The 26463-nt window shown below is 40.4% G+C and overlaps 1 protein-coding gene across 1 annotated transcript in view; it reads right to left on the bottom strand.

Annotated features, from left to right (window-relative positions):
• rab11fip2 (RAB11 family interacting protein 2 (class I)) overlaps positions 1 to 26463 on the bottom strand; it is a gene marked incomplete at both ends in the record, with an annotated part of 82013 nt that overhangs the window by 38052 nt on the left and 17498 nt on the right. Inside the window, 2 exons of the mRNA XM_080848444.1 lie at positions 1900 to 2278; positions 23510 to 23910. Of these exons, the coding sequence (XP_080704570.1) occupies positions 1900 to 2278; positions 23510 to 23910 (780 nt within the window). The remainder of the gene's footprint in view (positions 1 to 1899; positions 2279 to 23509; positions 23911 to 26463) is intronic.

The raw sequence follows: 26463 nt of genomic DNA, 5'->3' as shown, positions 1-26463 counted from the left end.
AATACAATACAATTGTGCGCTGCTCTGGCACTTAACCCTTCAGGGACAGAGGCCTGTTTGACTTTTTTAGGAAGTCTAACATGCCTTGATGTTTTTGTATATTTCCCCTAGCTATAAATATTGATGCACAAGTGGCTTATAAGATTATGTTATAGACGACATCAGCAATAACAACATTAGAGTAAAAATAAAATTGTATTTAAATCAAATGTAAAATCACCAATCAAATGTAGCCTTGTTGACCTGTGGAGTCTTTGATTTAGACCGTTTTTATTAGGTTAAGTTTTTATTTTCTCAATTGAAAGAGTACATCTTAATTTTATTGTAGGACAGTGCATTGAAATAAAGGCTATCATACAATGACGTTTGTTAGACTAGGTCTGTTATACTATACACTATTGTTACACATGCATAAATCATTGATCACGCCCTAGAGATCACAAAATGTGCTGTACAAGAAAGCCATGACATCATTGCAATCATTAATTTCTCACGCAGTTTCCAGCTAATCCACCTAATCTAAGAGTCAAACAATATAATCATCATTAACTACAAAGCACATTAACTTAGAGAGTTCTGTTCACTTAGCATTAGCCCATCACATCATAAACTTGGTTTTTAAAATGTCAGTGTTACAACTGACATTCATGACTGATAACCCCATCTAACAGCTGTATTCGGACATTTACGGGTCTTTGTTCTGCGGGCCTCCAAATACCTCCGCCAAACAGTAGATGTGGTGGACGTTTACTCTGTCTAGATACTCCCAGATACACTACTTTTCATGCAGTGCGTCATCACAACTGAAGCAAAATGTACCAAAATGTCATGAGAAGCGCTTTGAAAATGACCAAATCCTATAGAGAATAATAATAATTTTGGCAGAAACAACAGGGGGCTTGCACCTTGCTTTTGGTACTCTTCCATATTTAGATGTATTTATTTAAATCTTAGCAAAGCATCGTAGTATTGAGTCCTATAGTATATCCGTTAGCGAACATTCCAGAACTGTCTTAAATTAATTACCCCTGAGACCATTTCGCTAAATTCAAATCTCTAGGGATTTCATTTGTACACATTTTTCACATACAAATATAGTCACAAGGAAAAGAAGGCTTACAGTTCATAATAAAGTGTGTTAAGTAACCATTTACAAGGTATTGCCAAATGGTTAGCTAGATATTTACCAGCTCTTTCAAGTCATTAGATAACAGTACAATCAGATGATTAACTAATGCATTGAATATGCTTTTGCAGTCCCCCAATCTACTAGCTATACTATTAATTTAAGCTGATAAATGATAAAGGTCAGGTACTCTCAGCCCATATTAGATGGATATAGCGGTCAGTCTTCATTGCGGTAATAGTTTCTCCAACTGCACGCTTTTAATGTGGAGCTAGCATCAATGTGTTGGGCTGTATTGGTAGATTTTAGGTCTACAGATTCATCTTGGAATTATTTGTATACATCATCTCCTTTTGAAGTTTGAGATGAAGGATTCCAAAAAGTTCGAAACGTTCATGCAAAAACCTTTGGAAATCCGTGAAGGGAATATTTAATTTATTAAATATTTATAATACTCACTCTAGTTTGGGGTGCTGCAAAAAGTATCCCAATAAACGGATAAAAAAGTAAATGCATTAGTTATGCATAGTATATGCATGAGTTAATCATCTTACAATAACGTGTGTGTTATGCAAAAATGAAGCATAAACAAAATGTTTTAAGTGTCTTATATACTAGTTGTAAGTAATATAATAGTGTTATCTAATGTCTGGTAAGGCCTTGTAAATATATAATATAATGTGGTAAAACCTTGTAAATGCTTTATTAACCCACCTTATTATAAAGCGCTTCCAGGATAAGAAAGAATACATAGGAATGGTATAATGACGTACTTGGCTCTGTAGTGTGAGTTGAAAGGGTTGTAGTTCCCAAATAAGTCTGTTCTGAAAGGGTTAGCTGATTGCAGGTTACCAGAGCTGCCTGAGCGCCCATAATCCTTCATGTTCTTCCCCCTCTTCTTCCAGGCCTTTGGCTTCAGGACGTCAGCATGTTCTCTCCTCTCACTCTGCTTCAGGACGTCAGCATCTTCTCTCCTCTCACTCTGCTCCCGGGGCTCCCAAGACTCATTCTGATCCACTTCAAATGGGTTATGATTTCGTGGAAGTGTAGCATACTTCTGAGGCATACAATCCTTGATACCACAGACAGGATCACTGCTCATTGTGTCTGAATAACCTTCTGCCTGATTGTGCCAGTGAGGTGAAACATTTTCTGTGGACAAAAGACCAATGGAGAGTTTGCATGAAACCGTCTAGTCTCAGAGCAGACAACACCTGTTTTAATCTAAACACCTGCCCATATTCATCCACCTGCCCCACTAATGATTGCAGATTTAAACTTCTCAACAACTGACCTTAAAATTGCTGTACAAGAACTAAATGGTGATTTGAGCAGTTGCTTGAGCAGCCAAATAGTATCTGCTTCAGATTTATTTCAGTCGCTTGAATCAAGGAGAGTGAAACTCAACACAAAGAAATGTAACCATACATAAACTAATATTAGGTTTACATAAATGTAAAATATGAATGAGGGAATGCAATATGATAGAAAACATTTTGAGAAGATATTTTAATAAAGGAAAAAAAATCTTTACCAATATGTACAAGAAAGTAAATAAATACTTTCAGCCATATGGCCAAATAAGTATTTTTTTTACTGCTCGTGCACCAAGCTTGCATGCTAAGCCCACGTTACTTTGAGTGACCTAGGTTCATATCGTATCATCTTTATATTATAAAAATGATTAGGATGACGGTTCATATCATCTTAATATTATAAAAATGATTAGGATGACGGTTCACACCATCTTAATATTTTATAAAAATTGTTAGGATAAAGGTTGGCTTGATAAAGATGCTGTATAATACAACACCTGTAGCTATACTTTGCTAAAATGCCTGTTTATGAAAAAAAAAATCAACAGGCGACAAAATTGTCCTATGTTTATTTTCAGCCATGTATGGCGGTAACTATTAGGACATAAATGGTATGGATTGTGGTCATTACTATCTGTGAGGTAGCTCTCCACCAAATTGTTTGGTCCTGCTGTCCATTTAGCACTACTTATTGCATAATTAGAAATTATAACAGACTTCTGGCAATTATTTGTGCTTCTGTGTGTGAATAATATATTTTTTGTCCCAGTCCAGCCCTTTGACAATATATATTTTTTTGAGGACGGCAAAGGCATGAGCCACCCTATTCTGCCTCTGAAGATTTGACTTCCTACAGTCAAATTATATATTAATAAACAAGTGGTTATGTGAAAGAAAGTACACCAGGAGGTTAAATCTAACCAGTTACCAGTAAAGGTCGTTAGTTTAGTTTAGTGTGGTGCTTTTCCTGCTAAGGAACCCTGTTGCAAACACTCTGCCTTTGAATCCACTACTAAAGTTACCAGGCATTGTTTCGGTGAGGTGTGCAGTGCCCTGCTATTGTTTCTGACATTACTTGTAACAGTAGCGATCCTTTTCCAAATTGAAACTCATTAAGACATACCTGAGAAGCAGGAGAGGCTGAATGAGCTGGCTATCCTGTCCATCGAAAAAGCAAATCATGCATCACCATTTTTATGTTTGAAAGGCATCGTTTGGCTTGCAGGTGTGCTGTGCCTCTGGCTGTGCTCAGTCAGCTTGTTGGTCGTGACGTTCAGATTTTGCGCCTAAACTAGCTATATCGTATCTTCTCGTCACATGATCAAATAGAGACTTGATATTGGACAACAACACACATATTACACTGCAAATCTGAATATGACAAAAATACTAAAGAAAATAAGAAATTATTCATTAAATTGAATCGTTCTTTTTAAAGTTTCTGTAGTCTATGTAGAATAAGCATATCATTAATTATTGTTATAATAATTGTTATATATTGATACCCCCCCCCAAAAAAAAATAATACAAACCAGGACAGAGATAGGTTTGCCTTTTCAATAGCATACATAGCAATGTAATGTCATACTTAATACCAGTTCATCTTTGAACAGAAGCGTATCTGAGAGGCCGAGATGTGTGTCTTAGAATTCTTTTTTTTTTTTTTTTAAGAATTATTTATGGGCTTTTTTAGCCTTTATTTGGATAGGACAGTGAAGTATTTTGGACAGGAAGTGAGGAGGAGTGAAGAGGTGGGGAGAGGATCAGGAAACTACAGCAGGCCGGAATCGAACCTGTGTCCCCGCGGGCATTGTAGCCCGTAAATGGGGGGCTCATTGGCTCACACCACAGTGCCCCCCGAGTACTGGGGGGCCCGTCGCTAGCCATAAATATGTCTACGGGCCCAGGTGCAACCGCACCAGCTGCACTCCCTATAGTTATGCCCCTGTCAAAGACATAATTATTCCATCTACGCAATATTGCCAAAATTGGAAAAGTCCTCTCCCTTTAAGATACAGAAAAACGAATCCATGCATTTACTTATTCTTTACTCGACTACAGCAATCCCATGTCCGGATATATCAACTGAAGAGCATTCAACTAATACAGAACGCTGCTGCTCGCACACTTAACAACACTAAACAATGTGAACATATCTTACCTGTACTTGCCTCTTTGCACCGGCTCTCTATCAAAAGTAGAATTGATTTCAAATACTTCTAACATACAAATGGCCAAGCCCTAAATTACCTCAAGTAATTCCCAGGTTGCAGGTCTTCTTATAATTACTAGAGTATCAAAAAGAACAATAGGAGGCAGAGCCTTCTGTTATCAAGGCCCCCTTTGGAATAATGTTCCTGTCTCCATACACAAAGCGATCTTTAAGTCTAAAAACTAAGACTAAAAACATTCCTCTTTAATGCATCCTATAGACACCACTGTTCAGGCCTCTGTGTACATGGGTCTAGGCATGATTTACAAATTGTCATACACCCTCTCAACCTCTGGCTCCACTGTGGGGAGGAGGCTGTGAGGGGTGTGTGAGATAAGACAGAGATGGCTCGCTCCGACAGGCATGCTCTCCTGCTCTTGCTCACCTACTTCACTCCTCTTTCTCATGGGCAAGGTCAGTGTGGTGATTAAAGCCCAAAGTCTACCAGTGGAGTTGACACAAATTCAGCAGTCAAGTTAAAGAGGGATTGGAACACAGTCTTAACTCCCACCTGGGAAGTTAATCTAACCCAAATCCTAGAAGTCGACAATAAACAGAACAAGGAATTAAGCATCTAAATTTACTAAAATGAAGAAAATGACCATGCCGGGCAACTTCTCCCTCTCCTTCTACCTCTTTCTCTCTTTATATACCATATTGGACTATGTCCAAATTATTTATTATTTATTCAAATAAATATATATTTATGTATCATTTTGGTGTGTTTATGACAAATGTTATGATACTCCTGTTTCTGTCGCTCTACTCTCAAATATAGGAGGATCTTAACCTGAGAATGCTGATGGCTATGACAACATTTTTACCCATCACCATAATCCATAATTACAAATAACACATATACAGTGCCTTGCATAAGTATTCACCCCCTTTGATGTTTTACCCTTGTATTGCTTTTATATGGTCATGGTCAATATAAGTTGGCTTTTTGGACAAAAAAAAATCACAAAAAAGCCCTCTTTAATGTCAAAGTGAAATCAGATTTCTACACAGTTATGTAAATTAAATAAAAATATGTTATGAAAGTAAGTGATTGCATAAGTATTCACCCCCTTTCAACTAATTCAACAGAGGTCCAGCCAATTGGCGCTAGTAGTCTCACAATTAGTGAAATGGGGATCAGTGTGCAGTGAATGTGTCTCAAGTGATTGTCGTATAATGACACCTGTGTCTGGAAGGTCCATTCACTGGTCATTAGCTGAAGAAGCTGAAGTTGTGTTTGGGTGTTGGAACATTGAAACATATTTTGTCTTGATGTAAAACTAGCCTGACTGTTTGCAAAAGACCCGCCCCCTTAGTTACTGTTGCTACATGCGTCAAAACTTCCAGGACTGTCAACCCAAAAGCCATGGCCTGGATGGAGACAAGCGCTATATCTGTCAGTGTCAGTGATATTTTTTGGAGTAATATCTCCGCGATATCTTCCAGATCAAGGCAAAAGGGACTGCAAAATGCAGTGGAAGGATATATCCAAAAAATTAAGCAAATCGAAGCAAAAGCATACAGGTCTCAATCAAAAAAATGAGAAACCCCACAACCTCTTCATTAAATGCAACCAGCACAACCTTTTACACCAGTCATGTTTCTTGCACTGCTGCATAGGTTCTGTATATAATATTTCAAGCTAGCTTCTAATAACCTACAAAGATTCTTCATTCTTATTCTTTATTCTGTCTCTTGCGAGAGACTCTGCAGAGGTAGCATAGCTAGCTAGCTAGCTAGGATGGTAATAATCTAAAGTACAGTACATTAACGTAGCAGTGTGGAGCAAGATAGCTGCTAGTAATGTTGTTAGAAACTACAAGTCCAAAAAACTACAATTCCATTCCCCCTCCGCTCCACAAGGTGGGACTACCTGTGAGTCTACCTGTCAATCATTGCTTCCCCTATAAATACAGACCTAGATGGGCGGGATTTCCTCTCTTTGTCCCTGAACACATGCGGCTGGAAATTGTTTGGTGAGGTGTGCCATGTGTCTTTTGCAATTGTTTCAATGTAAGTAAAGTCTCACTTATTGATGAGGATCATGTTTATGATTTATTTGCTAATATGTTAATAATAAGTTTAATGGTTGATTTGACCTGTTTATTGTGTAGTTTATTGAAGCCTGTCTAAATATGGTTTGAATTGTCTACATTTGATGTGGCATGTGTTATGATTGGAAGGCTATATTCCTGTTTATATTTGGATAAAATGCTGTAAGCTTATTTTCTGTTTTGTAGAACCATTGGTACATCATCATTGGCACTCATCCAGTTGTCACCAATTCCCCCTTTTTGGACTAAAGAAAATAAACGAACATTGAGTGCAACCTTGTTTCCTGTGTGGTCTGTGTGGCTCCAGTCTGAACCTTAAATCCCCAACAAATTGGTCCTTCGAGCCGGAGACTGAGCCACACGCCACACACAGAGACAATGGCTGATCTACAACCAGATGAGCCAAGGCTTACTGATGAGCCCCTTAACCTCAGGACTACTGAAGGCCAGGCTCCCCCCACTGAGCGTGCAGATGGATCCCAAGGTGAATCAGACGAGACCTGGCTTTATGCCCCCCCTCAAACATCACCTAAGCCATCTATACCCCCGGACCAAACTGAGCCTAGCCTTTCACCTAAACTGCCTTTACCTACCTCTCACGAACAGGCCCAAATCCCTTTGCCATCAGTACCTTATGAAGTCATCTTAAAGCCACCTGCCCGTGACCTAGGGACTAGACCTAAAAGGCAAACACGGCCGACTGATTTCTACAGTATTCCTATGTTACCACGAAGGCCGTATACACAATCGCATGGCTCCCGTAGTTCTTGTAGTAAGAGGACGCGTACAAAACCAACCTTTAGTCTCCCTGGATCTCACACCAGTAGGCATTCTGGTTGCAGCAACACTAGTTGTTTGAGTGACCTCCAAGTCAGCATACTTGATGTAAAGAAGAAGAGAGATGAGCTGGAGGAGCTGCTTAGAGAAAGACAGGAGGAAGAGGAACTTGATGAACAGTGCAAACTGATCGATGAGAACGCCAAGGCTGCTCAGCAGTGGCAGGAAGAGGCACACAAGGAGAGACAGAGAATTGTCAAGAAGGTTGAGATTGATAGACGCATTCGCCGGAAAGAACAAGAGCTTGAATCAGCCCAGCTTGTGTCTAGTTTCATTCAACAAAACCTCTTTGATGACCCTGGTGGAGCTGCCGCTCTCTTTCCTTCACCTCCTAATATAGCCACCTCTTCCTTTCATGATCTGCCTCCATCCAGAATATTCACTCCTGCCCACTCAAGAATTACACATGCTGCCAATCAAAGTCTTGCGGCTTCACAGTTTCCTCTATTCACTCAAGCTGGCCTTCCCAGGATCCCCGAAACATTGCCTCAGCTCCAAACAGCTCCATTGTCCACAGGCTCTATTCAGTCTCGCCCTTTGCCCTCTGTAGCTACGGCTCAAGCTGCAATGCTGTCCGTGCCTAGTGTATCCGCCCAGCCTTCCAGTCACCATGCCTCTGCCAGTGTATCACACTCCTCCCTTCATCTTGACCGTGCAACTACAGCGTCAGTTACTGTCCAAGCTCCCGTTTACACTGCATCCATGCCTGGTCCTAGACTGCCCACTTTGACCGGTACACTGCCACCAGTGCAGGTTACATCATCCCAGCAGCCACAATCTCTTTATCCACATATTCAACCCCCCAATAACATGGATCTGTTAATAGCCTCTGCATATGGGATACCAAGACCTTCACTTCCTGTGTTCAAGAGTGGTCGAGAGAGTGAGTTCGCCCTCCTGAGAATGGCTCTTGGTAACCTCCTTGAAAATCACCCACATCTTACTGAACAGTATAAATATCAGATCCTCTTGGACCATCTGCAGCACCCAGGTGCTAACAAACTGGCCAGATCCAGCATGCATGATGCTAGACCATATTCCACAGCTCTTGCAGCGCTTGAAGAGAAATATGGTCAGCCAAGGCTCCTTGTTCAGAGCGAGATTGGAGCCATACTAAATTCCCCCACCATTCGCATAAGTGATGTAGAGGCCTTGGATGATTTCTCGCTTTCCATCCATGCTTTGGTAGGAATGTTGCTGTCTCTAGAGGGCCCTAATGGCTCTGAGTTAAGATGTGGCTCTCATGTCGACCGACTGCTTAGTAAACTCCCTGTGCAGTACAGAGATGGATTTGTTGAGTACTGCATTAGGCATGGCATTATTACTGGGGAGGCAAACCGAACTTACTCCCTCCTTGACCTTTCAACCTGGCTTCAGTCAAAGACGAGGGCTAAACGCATATCGGAGAGAGCCGTTGAACTCCATAGACAGGAAAGACCACAAGCTGTAACTGAACGCCGGCCCCCTAGACCTGTCTCCTCTGTCTACCTGTCAACATGGGAAACGGATGCCGCATCAAGAGGAGCCTACAACAGCCAGGAGGAGGTACAAATTAAGCCCAAGCCTTACTGTCCTCACTGTAACGTCAGAGACCATTTCCTTGGTGCATGCGCAGAATTCAAGAAACTCTCCAAAACCGACATTCTGAAATGGATTAAAGAAAAGGATAGATGCAGTAAATGTGGGAGGACGCACAAAATTGACAAATGCACATTAAAGAGGCCATGTAACATCTGTAAGGAGATTCACCTAACCATTCTCCATGATGTCAATGTGAACAAATCAGCCATCGTGATGTTCACATCCTCCCCCTCAGAGCTCCTTTCCATGGACAAACCAACCAACAACTGAAACAGTCCTACATACAGTCCTGATTGAAGTTGAGGGCATTCATTCTGAACTCAAAACCCCTTGCATACATTTCTTCTGACCTTGCTGACCTTGATCCAGTTACACCAAATATGTTATTGATGGGGCGGCCTGATTCCTCTCTTCCCCAAGCAATCTACTGTCCCAGGGATCTCCTTGGCAAGAGAAGATGGCGCCACAGTCAAATCTTGGCTGATCAATTCTGGTCAGCTTTCATCCGATCCTACCTTCCAAACCTTCAAGTCAGGCAAAAATGGAAAACAGGCAAGGAGAATTTGGATTCAGGTCAGGTTGTGATGTTGATTGACCCCCAGCTTCCTCGAGCATCCTGGCCTATCGGAAGGATCACTGAAGCCTACCCTGGGAAGGATGGAAAGGTTCGCAGTGCAAAGGTAGTCATTCAAGGTCGAGAATACCCACGCCCTGTCTCCAGATTAATTCCACTTCCTGAAATCATTGAAGAAGAAACCACGTAACGTATTTGCTGCACAAATCCGGGGGCGGCTGTTAGAAACTACAAGTCCAAAAAACTACAATTCCATTCCCCCTCCGCTCCACAAGGTGGGACTACCTGTGAGGCTACCTGTCAATCATTGCTTCCCCTATAAATACAGACCTAGATGGGCGGGACTTCCTCTCTTTGTCCCTGAACACATGCGGCTGGATATTGTTTGGTGAGGTGTGCCATGTGTCTTTTGCAATTGTTTCAATGTAAGTAAAGTCTCACTTATTGATGAGGATCATGTTTATGATTTATTTGCTAATATGTTAATAATAAGTTTAATGGTTGATTTGACCTGTTTATTGTGTAGTTTATTGAAGCCTGTCTAAATATGGTTTGAATTGTCTACATTTGATGTGGCATGTGTTATGATTGGAAGGCTATATTCCTGTTTATATTTGGATAAAATGCTGTAAGCTTATTTTCTGTTTTGTAGAACCATTGGTACATCATCATTGGCACTCATCCAGTTGTCACCAATTCCCCCTTTTCTGGACTAAAGAAAATAAACGAACATTGAGTGCAACCTTGTTTCCTGTGTGGTCTGTGTGGCTCCAGTCTGAACCTTAAATCCCCAACACATGTTATTGTTCAAGGAATGTGCATGCATGTTGCTGAAATAATTTCACAATCACTGTAACTTGCTTGTTAAATTATGATCCTGATGTAATGCTTTGTATCAGATCGCCAGGTTATTGCTTTCAGGTTGAGCCTTATGCATACCTTGGGATACTCATGAGTAGGTGGCCCATTCACAAAATATGTTCATAGTTCATAATGGCCTTTTGGGACGTGTTGGTCAACATTGATACAGTATGTTAAGCTCTTTGCAACTTGCTGGTGTTTGTAAATGCACAAGGAGCTATCCTAGCTAGCAGACGGTAATACTAACATTTTAATTTAAACATTAAAACATTTTATGGAGAGACTTGTTATGTACTAGAAGGGGTAACATTACTAGTTGACATGAACCATAACTGTTTGGGGATGTTCTCTCAACTAGATAACTTAATTAGCTAGTTTGCTACCTAGCTGCAAGCAGCTTCATTTACTTTGGAGCAGACAACCGTGTGTTTGTTCATCTTCGATACATTGAGTTGGCAGTGGGGTCTCCCACACTGTTTAATCCATAGCTGACCCTTTCCTCCTGTGTTTTGGTCTTTGGAAATGCGGAAAAAAACAACACCTCCCTCTATTCTATCAGGGTACCTTGTTCAGATCTACAAATAGAGAGCACAGGGAACTGACGAGAGCCTTCGGCAACTGGAACGACAGGAATGTCCTACTTCCTAACACCAGCAAGACCAAGGAGTTGGTCATTGACTATCGTAGGTCTAAGCCACATCTGCAGCCTATTATTACCATCCAGGGCAAGGACATTGCGGTGGTGCAGACCTACAAGTTCCTGGGGGTGCATCTGGACGACAAGCTGAACTGGTCGGCTAACGCAGGTGCGCTATACAAATAGATAATATAATTGCTATAGGCGACAGGGCTGTAGTGGAGGGTAAACGCACGTAAACGCAGTTTACGCACCTCTGGAATTTTGGAAATAGCGTTTATGCACCTCTTAATAGCGTTTATCCGCCTCTAAGAGGCGTTTACGCAGCTCAATGTTTTCTGCGCCTTGTATTCTTCCGTTGGAATAATCCGAAATAAACTTGTGTCATCTTAAAACACCTAATACTACGTTTCATATGGTTGATCATATAAACGCTGTAGTGTGAATCATTTTCTACTGCTGTATTATGGTCTGTGACCCTCCAATCAGTGCCTTGTGGCTGCAGCGGCGACACCAATCAGGTTGTGTTTTAGTCTGCCTGCCTACCTGTTAGGAAAAGATTACCGGTAATTAGCCATGGATATCAGGCGATTTTTGAAAAGACTATCAAGTGCTCCCATTCCCACAGATGCCCGCAAAAAGCCTCAAGTTCAAAGTAAGTCTGAAGAAGATTAATTCACGTTTTTAAACGTTGTTTTGGTTCGCACAACATCGCATTAAGACAGGGACAAACGCTATTAATAACGTGCTTTCAAATACAATGATGCAGGTAACAAGCCAGCCTTCCCGGTTCCATCTAAATAGGCCTAATAAAACGTAAATTCTTTCAGCAATTGAAAATGCTGGAGTAATTATCCTCACGCATATCGCTGCAGATAAGGCTAATTCATTGAGAAATTGTAGACAGATTATGTGCAAGCCAGTTAAGATAGCTAAGTGAAATGTTTTAGCTTAGCTATAGAATCTTCCATTTCCGCGGTCAAGGTCAAATACATTGTTTTTTTACTTTCATGATGACATGTCCGTGCTCGCATAGAAACGTGGGCCGGGAGCAAAGCTGTTGATTCACTGAATAGGCCTCTATGCTTAATCAATGCGCTATTTTAAGTCATGAACGGTGTAGAGTAGCCTGTAAACGAAATACACTGGAAACATGGATTATTTGAAAACAAGTCAGTTCTCCATGTGAAAAAAAAAACATGCTGTAAAGGCTATTTATGAAGACATAGGCAGTACATGAGTATTCCTTTAACTTATGTTGTCAGTGTTATTGACAGGCTCCTTAACTGGTGTTCTCAGCCCCACAACTCTTAAATTAAACATATTCTTTCAGGCAATGATGCAGAGAGCACAGGGAGAGGAGAAACACCAGGAGGTCAATTAGAGAGAGGAGAAAGAGTGAGAGGGCTGGTAAGAGAACAAAATCATGACAGTGGAGAACCAAAGAGTGGAGAAGAGAAAAGGGGAGAAAATGAAAAAAGACCAAAAGAGAAGGAAGAAACAGAGAAAGGGGAGACAGAGAAAGATGAAATAGAGGGTGGAGATGAAGAAACAGGTAGGAAGAGAGGAGTAATAGAAGAAACAGGGACAGGCAAAGCCAAAGAGCAGTAAGTGCAAAAACCCCAAACTGAGAAAAACAGCTTTTTGTGTTTTTTTTTAAGTAAAAGTAAAAGTTTTAAATTATATTTAACAACAAAATGTATCATTAGATAGATTAAAGTGAGGTGAACACCACCCTTTAAGTTTTTTTTTTACATTTTTGCAAAATCTGGTAATTTTATAGGCTATACTGCGTTTTGCCTTTGTATTACTGCTTAAAATTACACACGCATACATTAAGGTATTGCATGTAGAAGCAGGGCAAACTGCAGTAAAGACATATACTGCAATTGGCTTGGTTTTACTCTACTTCTACTTTTCTATACACACTGCAAATTTAAATTGCAAATATTTACATGAAACAGTTTATTGATCAACATAACATTTTCACAGATTGAAGAGCTGACCCTGCACTTTCAATTTCTGCAAAAAGATTTTTTTTGAAAAAATGCACATACTGCTCTTTGCCTTTGTAGGGCAGAGATGGAGAGTGGAGAATCTGAATTAGAATCTGAAGTAGAGGGAGAAAGAGAGAAAGAAGAATCTGAGACTGAAGACACAGTCTGAGAGGAGACAAAGAGAGCAGATGCCACCCACATATCTGGACAGAAAAGCAACATACTTTTCTTTACTGTAGGGCCAATAGTTTTCCGCGAAAACGGAAAACGGACGGAATACGCGGAATGGACCATCTGAAACGGAATGGACCATTGATAACGGAATTGCAACTTTTCAAACGGAAACATAATTTTGTGCATCAAAATCGGCCAAATTACAGCATTTTACCCTGTAAAACTGAAATTCTTTCAAATAAACATGACAACGATTGCAACAATGAACAAACATTAAAGAACAAAAGCAGTCAGAAAATGTCACGTCTGCGCTGAACTCTGCTCCGGCCACGCCCCCTTTTCCAACGGTAGTCACGTTAATTTGCTCATCTTCCTAATCGCATTAAAAACAAGAAATGTTAAGTCTTCTGTTCTGTTGATGGCTGGCAAACAACAATCTAAGAAGGGCACGTATTAATCACTGAGTTACCAAAGCAGTCTTTTTTATGGGGACTAATTAGCACTGCACTGAATTACATTAACATGAGTTATTGCTACACAATAACAATTACACAACTAATATTACTAGATACATATAAAAGTGGACATTACACTACCAACATGGATCTCGTTCATATCTCACCCAGTCGAAATCTTAACAGGACTTTATTACAGCGTATCAACATAAGAACAGAACGTTAGCTAAATCTCCGCTTAGCATGCATGCTAACACTAGCAGGTAGCCCAAAATTTGGTATTTAAAACACGATCTATCACAGTAGCAACTTCATGAAAACCCTTACTTTCATTGGGTATGCACATAATGCCTCACATACAGGTCGAACAATGATGTTTTAAGCATTGGAAATGTATAAGGCACAGTACGGTCAACTACTTGGCGACAAACTGAACTCTCACTATCTTAACTGAGAGAGCTGCAGGCACGCAAACAGCGTTGCTAGGCAACATCACTATCAACAGAGTTTTTCATACAGTTAACGTGCAGAAAGGCATTTTACGGCTGTTTTTTTTTTCTGACGCGGAATCACGGAATCATCAAAAACGTGACACGGAATTTGCTTTTTTTTGACGCGGAAAACTATTGGCCCTAGTTACTTGAAATTTAATAATCTTCAAATTGATTGATACATTGATTGTATATGACTTTAACTGATAACATAATGCCCGCCTCCACCTGTCAGTGGATCACAAACTTCCTGATAGACAGGAAGCAGCAGGTGAAGCTGGGTGAAACAACATCCAACACCCGGTCAGTCAGCACTGGCACACCTCAGGGATGCGTGCTCTCCCCACTGCTCTTCTCACTCTACACAAACGACTGCACCTCAGGAGACCCATCTGTTAAACTCCTAAAATTTGCAGACGACACATCAGTCATCGGCCTCATCCGTGATGATGATGAGTCTGCATATAGGCGGGCGGTTGAACAGCTGGCCCTGTGGTGCGGTCGCAACAACCTAGAGCTGAACACGCTTAATACCGTGGAGATGACCAAGTATAGAGGTACGTCTTCTCATCTCAGCCATTAAGGTGTCAAACTAAATACATGTTGTATTGTGCATCACCTAATATTGGACGTTTCATTGCTGTCCCTTAGGCTAGCTATAGCTAGCTAGCAACTGTTACTTTGGTAATTTGCTGCGTAGGCTTTTACTAGCAAACGTAACTTCACTGATAACCTACATGGAGTACAGTATCTGGTCTTTTGACACATCCATAAATGTATTTTTACATTTCTAAAAAGAGATGATGGGAGAAGCTGCCACCACAACCACTTCTACAGGAAATTAGTAAATGGGGAGAAAATCAAGAGAAGCTGGCTTTTATATAAGAAAAAACAATTATCTGTATTGCCTCTGCTGCAAGCTCTCTTCACAGAAACATGACCACCTCATTAGTAGTGGCCTAAATGACTACAATAATTGTTGTGAGGTCCTGAAAAGCCAAAAGCACAGTGTTGTGTTCTCATATTTATAGTAATGCATAATAGGCCAACACGTTAGGTGGCGCTGCTAATACAGATGACAATTGGATTGTAATGATACAGGTGAAGAGAAGGAATGTGATGATATGTGAGTGGAGTCTGAAGTAAAAGTTGATGAAAGTAGACCTCTGTCTCCTCCAGTTAGTATACCTACCTACACGAGGATGGCTATGAATACAACCCCATTACCTCCCACTTACTTACAATACCCAGGAGAACCTGCAATCCCGTTTGGAACATGGCTAAAAATGTTCTAAAACTATCTGCTTGTGATAGACGTTGAGGGACAGAAATGGTCGGAAGCCCGCGTGCGTGCTACATAGCTACACTGCATAGGAACCGAAGGACAGAGGATTTTCTTCACCTTCTCAGATCCCGGTAATACATACAAACAGTCTATTACTGCCCTTACTGCTCATTTTATGCCTAAAGTAAACGTAACTGCTGAAAGACATAAGTTTCGCCAACAAGCTCAGAGGCAAGATGAAACTATTGCACAGTATGTCTCTGCGCTGCGAGAAATGCTACCACATTGTGAATTTGGTACTGCTGAGCAAGACATGCTGCGCGACCAACTCGTGGAGAAAGCGCACAGTAGTCGCATACGTGAACGTTTACTACTTGAAACAGGACTGACCCTGAATAAGGCTATTCAGCTTGCAGGACAAATTGAGTCGGCCTTGCGTGATGCCAACACAAAACGCTCACTAGTGGAGAAATGCAAGTGCGTGAGGTGAATGCATTTTCAAAGAGTGGAAATAAACGCTATGATGGCGTAAGGAAACAGAGAAAAGGTGAAACGTACGAGAGAAAGGAAAGGGAAGACAGTAACAGAAATGCACGTAGGTGTTACAGATGTGACTCAGATCAGCATATGGCAAATTCTCCAAAATGTCCTGCAGCCAAGAAAACACGCAGCACTTGTTCAAAGATTGGGCACTTTGCAAAAGTGAGAAAAACGCACACGTGAGGGAAGTAGTGATTCCAGAATGAACTACTCTACTTATTATTGACTAGTGCAGTGCCCGGAGGAATTATGCATTCTGTAGTGTTAGCAGACGTAGGTGTAGCTGTTGGGTAGTGTAATAGCAAGACATATTTGCACGCCACATAGGTACAGGTTACACTGAAGTATTATTGTGATGCATGTTTCCTTTTCATGTTTTCAAATAATGAGCAAACAAAGTACACACGAATTACAACAGACACACAGGACACTAATACATCGGAAAACCTCTGTCATTGCGTCAGTAGATGCATGAACGCATGGTCACTGGTCTAGGCTAACCAGCAACGTTGAATAGAAAGCTAACTCTTATACAAATACATCAAACTACAATATACTACTTAACATGGTAATGAGGTAATGAGAGAACGCAAACGATAAAATAGAAATATCTCGCGAACTATGAATTCAGAGAGAGAGTTGTATAGAGTAAAATTCATGCGTTTTGCATATGCCATGAATAAGTGCTGTAATCACAGTTACATTTCAACCATGCTTATTAAATGAGTTTGCCAAGTTGTAAGTCGAATAAGTGCAGAAATGTACTGTACAGGCGTGAAAACTTGTCGCTTTTCGGCGAAATTCGCCGTTTCCCCACCGAAATATGCCATTTACGTGAATCGTGTAGATCCAAGGAGTTTTTTTTGGGGGGGGGGGCAATTCAGAGGAAGATGAAGAACAGCTGCATTACTTTCTCGTGAACAGGGATTAAAGTATTCCGGCACCGTGCCGGATTTCCGGCGTGCAGCGTTTGGCTGCGGGAAAAAAGTCTAATATAATTTTTTTTTATATTGAAAACTCATTATCATCACCATTACTTTCGAGTTTATGAGTTCGTCTGCCAATGACATGAAAAAAGCACAACTCTCAGGCTGTCAAAAGAACATAATTAGCCAATCAGAAGTAGATTAGGGCGGGTCTTGGGAAAATGTGCTTTCACCACCGACTTTTCTGTATCGCTCTGCCTACGTAGATGCCAAAGTAGAGATACTGTCAGACCGAAGCAGAGTAAGTTCAAGAATCCTTGGGAAGATGCCCTCCTAGTTGATGAAGGATGGAAAAAGAAATGGCGCTGGGCATGAATAGAAGAGATAGGGAAGTTCGGTAAGACTTTTGGTAGCCGGTGTAAGAAGTTAAGAGAAGCAGGTGCTCTCTTGTTGTGCTCAAGAAAGCTACTGTATGCAACTAGCGGGAAAAAGGTGCTTCCAGTGCTTCCACTTATTCGTAGAGCAGCTGTTCGTGCTATCCAACACACAACGCTTTTACCGGGAGCAACAACCACATCTGATGTTCCGGCATCAATAACTGACCGTTAATGTGCCCTGAAAATATGCGTGTGTACGTTCATCGCAGAACACAATCCAGGCAAGCTCGCCCAACCCCTGGTGAATTTATGCCAAAAAATAGCTGAATACAAAATTGCTTTGACTAAACTGTCAATATCCAATCAGCATGCCAGCTATTTTAACACACACGGCATAACACCAGAGTTTAAAAGACGTATTTCGGAAAAGCTAAAGCTTTCCTTAAATGTCGACGAAGCCACCAACAAGAACCTGGACAATGTCCTTGTTCGTTTTTTTGTTGAAGATACAACGCAGTAAAAACGCAACACTTGCCAGGCAGGAACATGAATATAGCCAATGCCTCAGCAATTAGGCTACTGTATGCTAGAATAAAAGATGTATATTTTATTATACGATTATTTCTTCTGAACGAAGTAATTATGGAAATGTTGCAATATAAAACTACATTCTACAGCTCACTGTTGCTCTTTAACGGTTTAAAAAGTGAATCACTGTCCTTTTTCATATATCCTCAATGAAATGGTTGCAAATCCAATCTTCTTTCACTGACTGAATTTCACATACCCTTATAACATGTCACCTTGTGGTTGTAGGTCATCTTGAAATCTTCCAAGGACAAAGCTTAGCAGCAAAACTTGATATGTAGTGAGGTGGAGTATTGCTGACCCTCTTGGGATTGCAGTTTCAAAAGTCCCACCATAATCTGCCATCATTCATTTCTAAATGTTTTTTTTGTTTGATTGTTTGTTTTTTGACCCTGTAAATGTACTCACCCACATAGGCCTAGAAAAAAAAGTTCAGGCTCAGGATTTTTTTTTGCTTTAACCCCTGCGTGAAGAAGCGGCAATTTTTCCTGTCACGCAACCTTCTCACCTTTTTCACCCCTGACCAGTTTGCATGCCTGACTGTAAAAATACGCTATACTAATAAACAATATGAATATTTTGATGGATTACTATGTCTGTTAGATGACTGTACAACTCTAGACGTTACTTTGAAACTTAATATAAAGAAGCTTAAAAATAAACAAATAGATAAAATCAATCACTGTCTTAAGATTACCTGAGCAAAAGTCTGTATCTGTTCACCAAGAAGAATTTGAATGCGGACCTCCTTATCGTATCCAACGCTATTCTGAACTTCAGTGAAGGCAGGATAGTTTAATACCGCTAAGCGTATATTGTTTGATTGTGACGTCATTTCGGTGCACGATCGGTCAGTGGGACTTGCTACGGGAAACGATAACCCATAGTGCCTACGGGAAACGGTAAAATACAAATATCTCGCGAACTATGATTTCAAAAATCTTCAAAATCAAGGATGCACAGGTTCATGACATGCGTAAGCTACATGCGAAATCTCATAACTAACGTAACAACCGTCAGGGAGATACGCCCTAGACAGACACACAGAGATTCCTGGATTTATAGATAGATATCAGTATAGAGTCTACTATATAACATTCCTCTTTCAAGCTCTTGAACTATTTGGATTCAGTAACATTTTTTGTAATTTTGTTAAAACATGCTACGCAAACACCAATGCCGCTGTTTCATTAACAGGTGGTGCTACAACACGCTTTCCGATCCCAGTCGGAGTTAAACAAGGGTGTCCAATTAGCCCATATCCTTTTCTATTGGCCGTAGAAATGCTGACAACCTACCTGAAAAACTGTCCTGATTTGCAAACACTTAGCCAACTTGCGGATGACACTACTAATTTCTTGAAAAATAAACACCAAATTCCAGTGGCCATTAAGGGGATTGATAAGTTTAGTCTCTGTGCCATTGTCATACCAGGGTTGGTAGGCATATAACTTCGCCTACGTACGTTTCTGGAAGCCGCCCGGGTACTACTCTCTGCCAGACTAGTGAGTAACTTATTTGCCGTCTTGCTTTGTCTTGTGTTGCACTTGCTTCATTTGCTTGGTTTCCTCTCTAGCTGACAGTGCTGGGATACTCCATTTTGGAACTCCTGGACTCAATCAACCCACAATTCCTGGATGCATTGAAATCATCAAAAACAACTTCTGCGTCCCCCCGCTATATTCACAAAGGCTGCCATCGAAGGTTTGTTTATTCGGGGGGGGGGGCACAAAAAACAACACCGAGCACTGACTGTCTGAGAGCCTTTGGCCAAAGAGCTCATCGGAAAACAATGCAATGTAAAACTTGCACTACTCAACACCCATTCAATAAATAACAAAGGTCTCATCCCTTAGTGAATTTATTACGGCAATAACCTTGATTTCCTCTGTCTCACCGAAACTTGGCAAAAACCTCTGGATTATTTTTCATTAAATCAAACCACACCTGTTGGATATTCATCAATGGACAAACCTCGCCTGGACGGTTGCGTTGGTGGAATTGCCATTGCCCACCGTCATGAAATAATAACCAGTCTGCTCAACACATAGATTTCCCCACCCACAGTGGGGAAATACCCCCACCACACCCTAGACTTTGTCTGTTCTCAGACTTCACCCTCATGCAGAACGCCCGCCCCCACCAAACTGATCAACTTTTTTACCAAACAAACAACAAGGCTGACCTCAGTCAGTTTTGTCACGCACACTCAGGCCGAGGTGAATTTGACGGTGAATATGACTTCTGCATTTTCCCATCCTGGACTGTCCCTCCTCCAGGACCCCAGGAGCAGTGGGCAGCCTTAGGCGCCCGGGGACCAAGTGAAGTGAACCATCCATCTTGGTCAGGGACGGACAGGAGAGTTTCTCTTATTTTGAATGTTTTTCTTTTGGGGTTCTTAGTGGAGGAAACCCCTTGTGAACACGGGAGAACATGCAAACTCCACACAGAAAGGCCCGAGAGATAGCCCACTTCAGCACTAAGGTCTGGGGAGGAGCTGCCCCCCAGAGCCAACAGCGCCCCATAAGGGAATCGAATCCCATAGGGCAGGGTTTCCCAACCCATGGTCCGCGGCTCTGCATCCAGTGGGCGGCAAAAATGTTTCAGGTTTTTTTTCTTTTTTTTTTCACAAAAAAATGAAATTAGGTTGAGAACAATATTAATACAATAATGATTGAAATTAGATTTTTTTTAAACACAATATAAAATATATAAATAGGCATAACAGACAGATCATGAAAATAATATCCTATCTTGTTCAAACTTTACAGCGTCATCAAGTTAAGGCACTCAGTTACAGTTCAGTCTGTGGCGATATTAGCGGAACAATTGAGTTAAGTTCCTTAAGCGAAAGAATGACAGCACTGGTAATGCCATACTACCGAAAACTACTACAATTCAGCGTAAATACAACCCTGATTAAAGAAGATTTGGTTTTGTGAATGGAGGTGAGGACCTTGAGCCCAGTTTAAAAGCTGTCTAATGAGGCGCTCAAACCTTCAAATCTGAATCAACATTTGGAGACGCGACATCCAGCACTCACATACAGAACCAGGTCCTGGAAAGGATGAAAGGTAGCCCGTTCCTTTTAAAACAAGTTAGACGAGTCGACTGATGGCAGTAAAGCTGCATTACTGCTGTTTTTTTTGTGCGTTATCATTGGAGTGGTATTCTACAAGAGGACATGCTTTTCTGTGAAGAACTACAAACTACTGCCCAGTAATTCTTGTCATGATTTATGTTGATAATAGATTGCAGCCACAGATTTAAATCATTATTTCAATTATTTGAATCATTATATTGACCTATTTGAACGTATTTATTTGAAAATGATTTGAAACTATTTGTTTTGATGTCTTAAGCATCACCTATTTTAATTAGACTTAGCTGAGTGGTCTCGTTTGCATGTTTCATCACTTGTTTTGAGTGCATGCTATCTTTTGGGTCTATTCATGGATACCATGTGACGTCACTGTGTTTAAGCGCTGCCATCTTTGTTTCCGAAAGTCTAGTTGAGCGTCGGTCACAACTGCATATTGATATTCATCTGTAATCTTGAAAGCCTTCAGGCTATCTCCGGTGTATGGGGATGGATTGTGTACAAGATAAATGTATATGTCGGGAAAAGACAGTTGGGGCAGACGCTTTGCAGACTTTAAGGGACAAAATTAAGTTGAAGGTAATAAACATGGATCCCGGCCAATAAACAATGTTTTTTCTAAATAGCGCTGTCTTTCTGTCTCATTCAGATGTTCTATGTTCGTAGTCATGACTGTGTTCGCTAGCTAACTATGATAGCTAACTAACTAACCACTAGAATTAGAAAATACTACATTTAAAAAGTCTACATTTGAAGAACCTATCAATAGAAAACAATACTAGTATTATATTATTAATATTATTACTATATATTATTATATATGACTCCCTAGCTACTATTGGGTACACAAATCTTATAATACAATGGGAATAATGGTTGAGTCGGAAACAAAGAGCTTCACAGAAGTGAAGTCTTTGGTACCCATGAATTCCGCTTTTATTTCCTTGCTTGTTTGCTTTGCACAAATAGGCCAAGGCCTACTGCAATTAAATTCTGTTTCCAAACTCATTTGGATAATAAATCCCTTTTGACTAAAACTGCTCTATGTGGTTTTATGTTGTTTTCTGGTGCACAATTCAATTTTGATGCAATATCTAGAGTTAGATTTTTTTGATGTTGCTTTTTGTTACACATAACAATCGCTTATTAATTAGAATTAATTGCATATAGATTCAATGAGCCTCATAGAATATACAGTAGATTAGCTAAAATAAGTGGGGTGTCTGTTGGGCCCGGACCTGTTACAAATACAAAAAGTTTGGCCTCGGAGTCGAAAAGGTTGGGAACCCCTGACATAGGGCATGCATCCCCATCAAAGAAGACTACTTTCTAAGAATGTTCATAATATAATGATACAGTGGCTTGCATAAGTATTCACCCCTTTATTGCTTTCATATCATGGTCAATATAAGATGGCTTTTTTGACAAAAAAAATCTGAAAAAAAGCCCTCTTTAATGTGAAAGTGAATATGACACATGTGTAAATCTGGCTAGAGCAGGCCGCCCCGCAAATTGAGTGACTGTACGAGAAGGAGACGAGTGAGAGAGGTCACCAAGACACCTATGACTACTCTGCAGGAGTTACAAGCTTTACCAGCTGAGATGGGCGAGACTCTGCATACAACAACTGTTTCCTGGGTTCTTCACCAATCAAAGCTTTAGGTTATGTGGCCTAACTTTCTTGAGTGTGCACACCATGAATTAGAGACATAAAACTAAACATAAAACTAAACATATGTTGCCTACATTCATGGAGATCCCCTCGTATTTTAATAGTGGGCATTTACCTCTTACAATGTCAATATATGAAACTGATATGCTTTTAGCAGTGTGTTTCTGTTGAATTGAATACATTAAAACAAGTAAGCTCTACAGGTGAAAGAGTTTGATTTTCAATCCTTTGCCAAATTCAACCTGAGGTTATCTCATGTGTCCTCTATATCTCTTCCAGACAGGGTACATTATACAGAGGGCGGTACTAAAGTTAATTTGACTTGCGTCCTGTGTCTTTTATTAAATGAGTGCTTGCAACTTTCCTTTTGGTGTAGCACTACAATGGATTTTTTGTTATGGGACTTATTCAAAACGCTAAAAATTGTGACTTTTTCTTATACAAAACCTTTAACAGTATGATTTGTACAACACATATCAGCACAGACGGAGCGCAAATGAACAACACTTTGATTCATTTTTTGAAACCATCAGAAATAAATCTTTGAGGAAATTAGTTAGATCATTTCACACCAGGACCACACCATCTCTCCACTGTTGTATCATTTAGATTTTTGTCAAGCAACTCGGGGTACCTGGATTAGACAGATTTACAGTGCAAACACCCATTACTTGAACTTTAACAAGACAGTCACAATGGACCTTACCGCTCTCAGAATCCATTTTAGAGCAGAAGTTGGAGTCAATGAGATCTGATAGGGATTGGGCAGCCGAAAGTTTGTGTTTCCTTACTAGTAATGACTGTATAGGCTCAAGTTCAGACTGATGTTGAGAAGGATGCTCTGAACCTTGATGCTGTTGCTTGGCTATATAACTACATGGTCCAAAAGATGGTAAAAAAAACGAAGATGAGTCGGAGAAGTTTCCACTATGCTGCTTGCAGCCCTTCATTTTATCCTTGAGCTTGAAGAAAGGTGAGCGAGGCTTGGACTGCACAGAGAGTTCAAACATACTGCTGGTCTTGTTGTTGCGCGTGAACTGGATGCTCACCTGGATCCTGCCTCTTTCTTTGCATTTCTTCCCAGGTTTGGAGTCCAGCGTATACCAGCTGAAAGGAAAGATTCAGACCTTAGTCAAACAATCTAGTGCATTTATGTCTTGATACATCCCAGCTGTTTTCATTCATTCATTCATTTCATTTCATTTTCATCAAACTAGTTCCAGCACATTTTTACTTCCTTACAACTCTCCATGTAACAACCCTCTTGGTGTTACCTCCTGATTTACAAATTAAACACATTTTACCAGCATCTCCAATTTTCACTATGTATGCAGGAACACAAGTGGTAAATACACACTCAAGTGATACTTCCATTACCAGTGTTTTAATAGTGATTTATTTATTCTTATCTCCATCTGGAACGAAATACTGTTTTCTGATTGGCTAATGGGGTGTACAATAAGTTCGTATAGATGCACACCTTAGACGTAGTCCCAGTAGAAAAGTTAAATCGCCGTTCCATATCAATGCTCTTGAATGGTTACCATTGACAACCAATGTAACGGTTTTTTTTTTTTTTGAAAAACAGCCTGTTCCACTACCTGTTCCACTACTTTCTCTAACAGGAGCACTAGGCTTCAAATCAAGAATTCATCAGGTTATTATGCATATTAGGTTTCCTAAAGATAAAGGAATTTCTAAATAATAATAATAAAAACATTTTTGGATGTTGTAAACGGGAGATAAGCGGGATGACAGCCTCCGAGCTGTGCAGTTCTACAAAGTTAATGGACTTTGCGGAGCAACTCTGCGCGTCGTGGAGTTCTTTGCCCCGCAGCGTCCATTTACTTTGTAGAACTGCACAGCTCGGAGGCTGTCATTGAGTTCACGGAAAATATGTGTACATCTATACATAAATATATACATATATATTAGTGCTGTCAGTTTAACGCGTTATTAACCGTTAATTTTTTTATCGCGATTGCGATGCGATTAATACATTTACGATTAATCGCGATTCATTTTGAGTTAACTATGACAAAAATGCGATTTATCGATTCAATATTTTAATCGTTTGACAGCACTAATACAGCCGCGGAAAAAATTAAGAGACCACTTCAAAATTATCAGTTTCTCTAGTTTTACTATTTATTGGTATGTGTTAAAGTAAAATGTACATTTTTGTTTTATTCTATAACCTACTGGCAACATTCCTACCAAATTTCAAATAAAAATATTGTCATTTAGATCATTTATTTGCAGAAAAATGACAATTGGTCAAAATAGCAAAAATGATGCAGTGTCTTCAGATCTTGAATAATGCAAAGAAAACAAGCTCATATTCATTTTTAAACTACACAATACTAATGCTTACACTTAGGAAGAGTTCAGAAATCAATATTTGGTGGAATAACCTTGATTTAAAATCACAACTTTCATGTGTCTTGGCATGCTCTGCACCAGTCTTTCACATTGCCGTTGGGTGACTTTATGCTACTCCTGGCGCAAGAATTCAAGCAGCTCGGCTTCTTTTCATGGCTTGTGACCATCCATCTTCCTCTTGATCACATTTCAGAGGTTTTTTATGGGATTCAGGTCTCGAAATTGGGCTGGCCATGACAGGGTCCTGATCTGGTGGTACTCCATCCACACCTTTACTGGCCTGGCTGTGTGGCATGGAGCATTGCCCTGCTGGAAAAAACACTTCTCAGAGTTGGGGAACATTGTCAGAGCAAAAGGAAGCAAGTTTTTCTTCCGGGACAACGTTGTACTCTGCCTGGCTGAGGTTTGTAAAAGACCATAAGGATTGAAAAAGCGGACTGGAGGTTCTTCTAAGTTCGTCATCTCTGATGAGTCCGATTTCACAGTAGGTGCAAGACTCTCAGGCTTGTAGGCCTCTCCAGGTCTCCGTCTAACCATCAGACGACCATGTGTAGGGCAAAGCTGAAAATTGGACTCATCAGAGAAGACGAACTAGAAGACCCTCCAGTCCGCTTTTTTCAATCCTTATGGTCTTTTACAAACCTCAGCCAGGCAAAGTACAACGTTGTCCTGGAAGAAAAACTTGCTTCCTTTAGCTCTGACAATGTTCCCCAACTCTGAGAAATGTTTTTTCCAGCAGTGCAATGCTCCATGCCACACAGCCAGGCCAGTAAAGGTGTGGATGGAGTACCACCAGATCAGGACCCTGTCATGGCCAGCCCAATTTCGAGACCTGAATCCCATAAAAAACCTCTGAAATGTGATCAAGAGGAAGATGGATGGTCACAAGCCATGAAAAGAAGCCGAGCTGCTTGAATTCTTGCGCCAGGAGTAGCATAAAGTCACCCAACGGCAATGTGAAAGACTGGTGGAGAGCATGCCAAGACACATGAAAGTTGTGATTTTAAATCAAGGTTATTCCACCAAATATTGATTTCTGAACTCTTCCTAAGTGTAAGCATTAGTATTGTGTAGTTTAAAAATGAATATGAGCTTGTTTTCTTTGCATTACTCGAGATCTGAAGACACTGCATCTTTTTTGCTATTTTGACCAATTGTCATTTTTCTGCAAATAAATGATCTAAATGACAATATTTTTATTTGAAATTTGGTAGGAATGTTGCCAGTAGGTTATAGAATAAAACCAAAATGTACATTTTACTTTAACACATACCAATA

Source organism: Sprattus sprattus (genome assembly GCF_963457725.1).
Source record: "Sprattus sprattus genome assembly, chromosome: 12".
NCBI lineage: Eukaryota > Metazoa > Chordata > Actinopteri > Clupeiformes > Clupeidae > Sprattus > Sprattus sprattus.
Note: the sequence above shows the minus strand (reverse complement) of the source record. Positions and strands in the feature narration are given on the sequence as shown.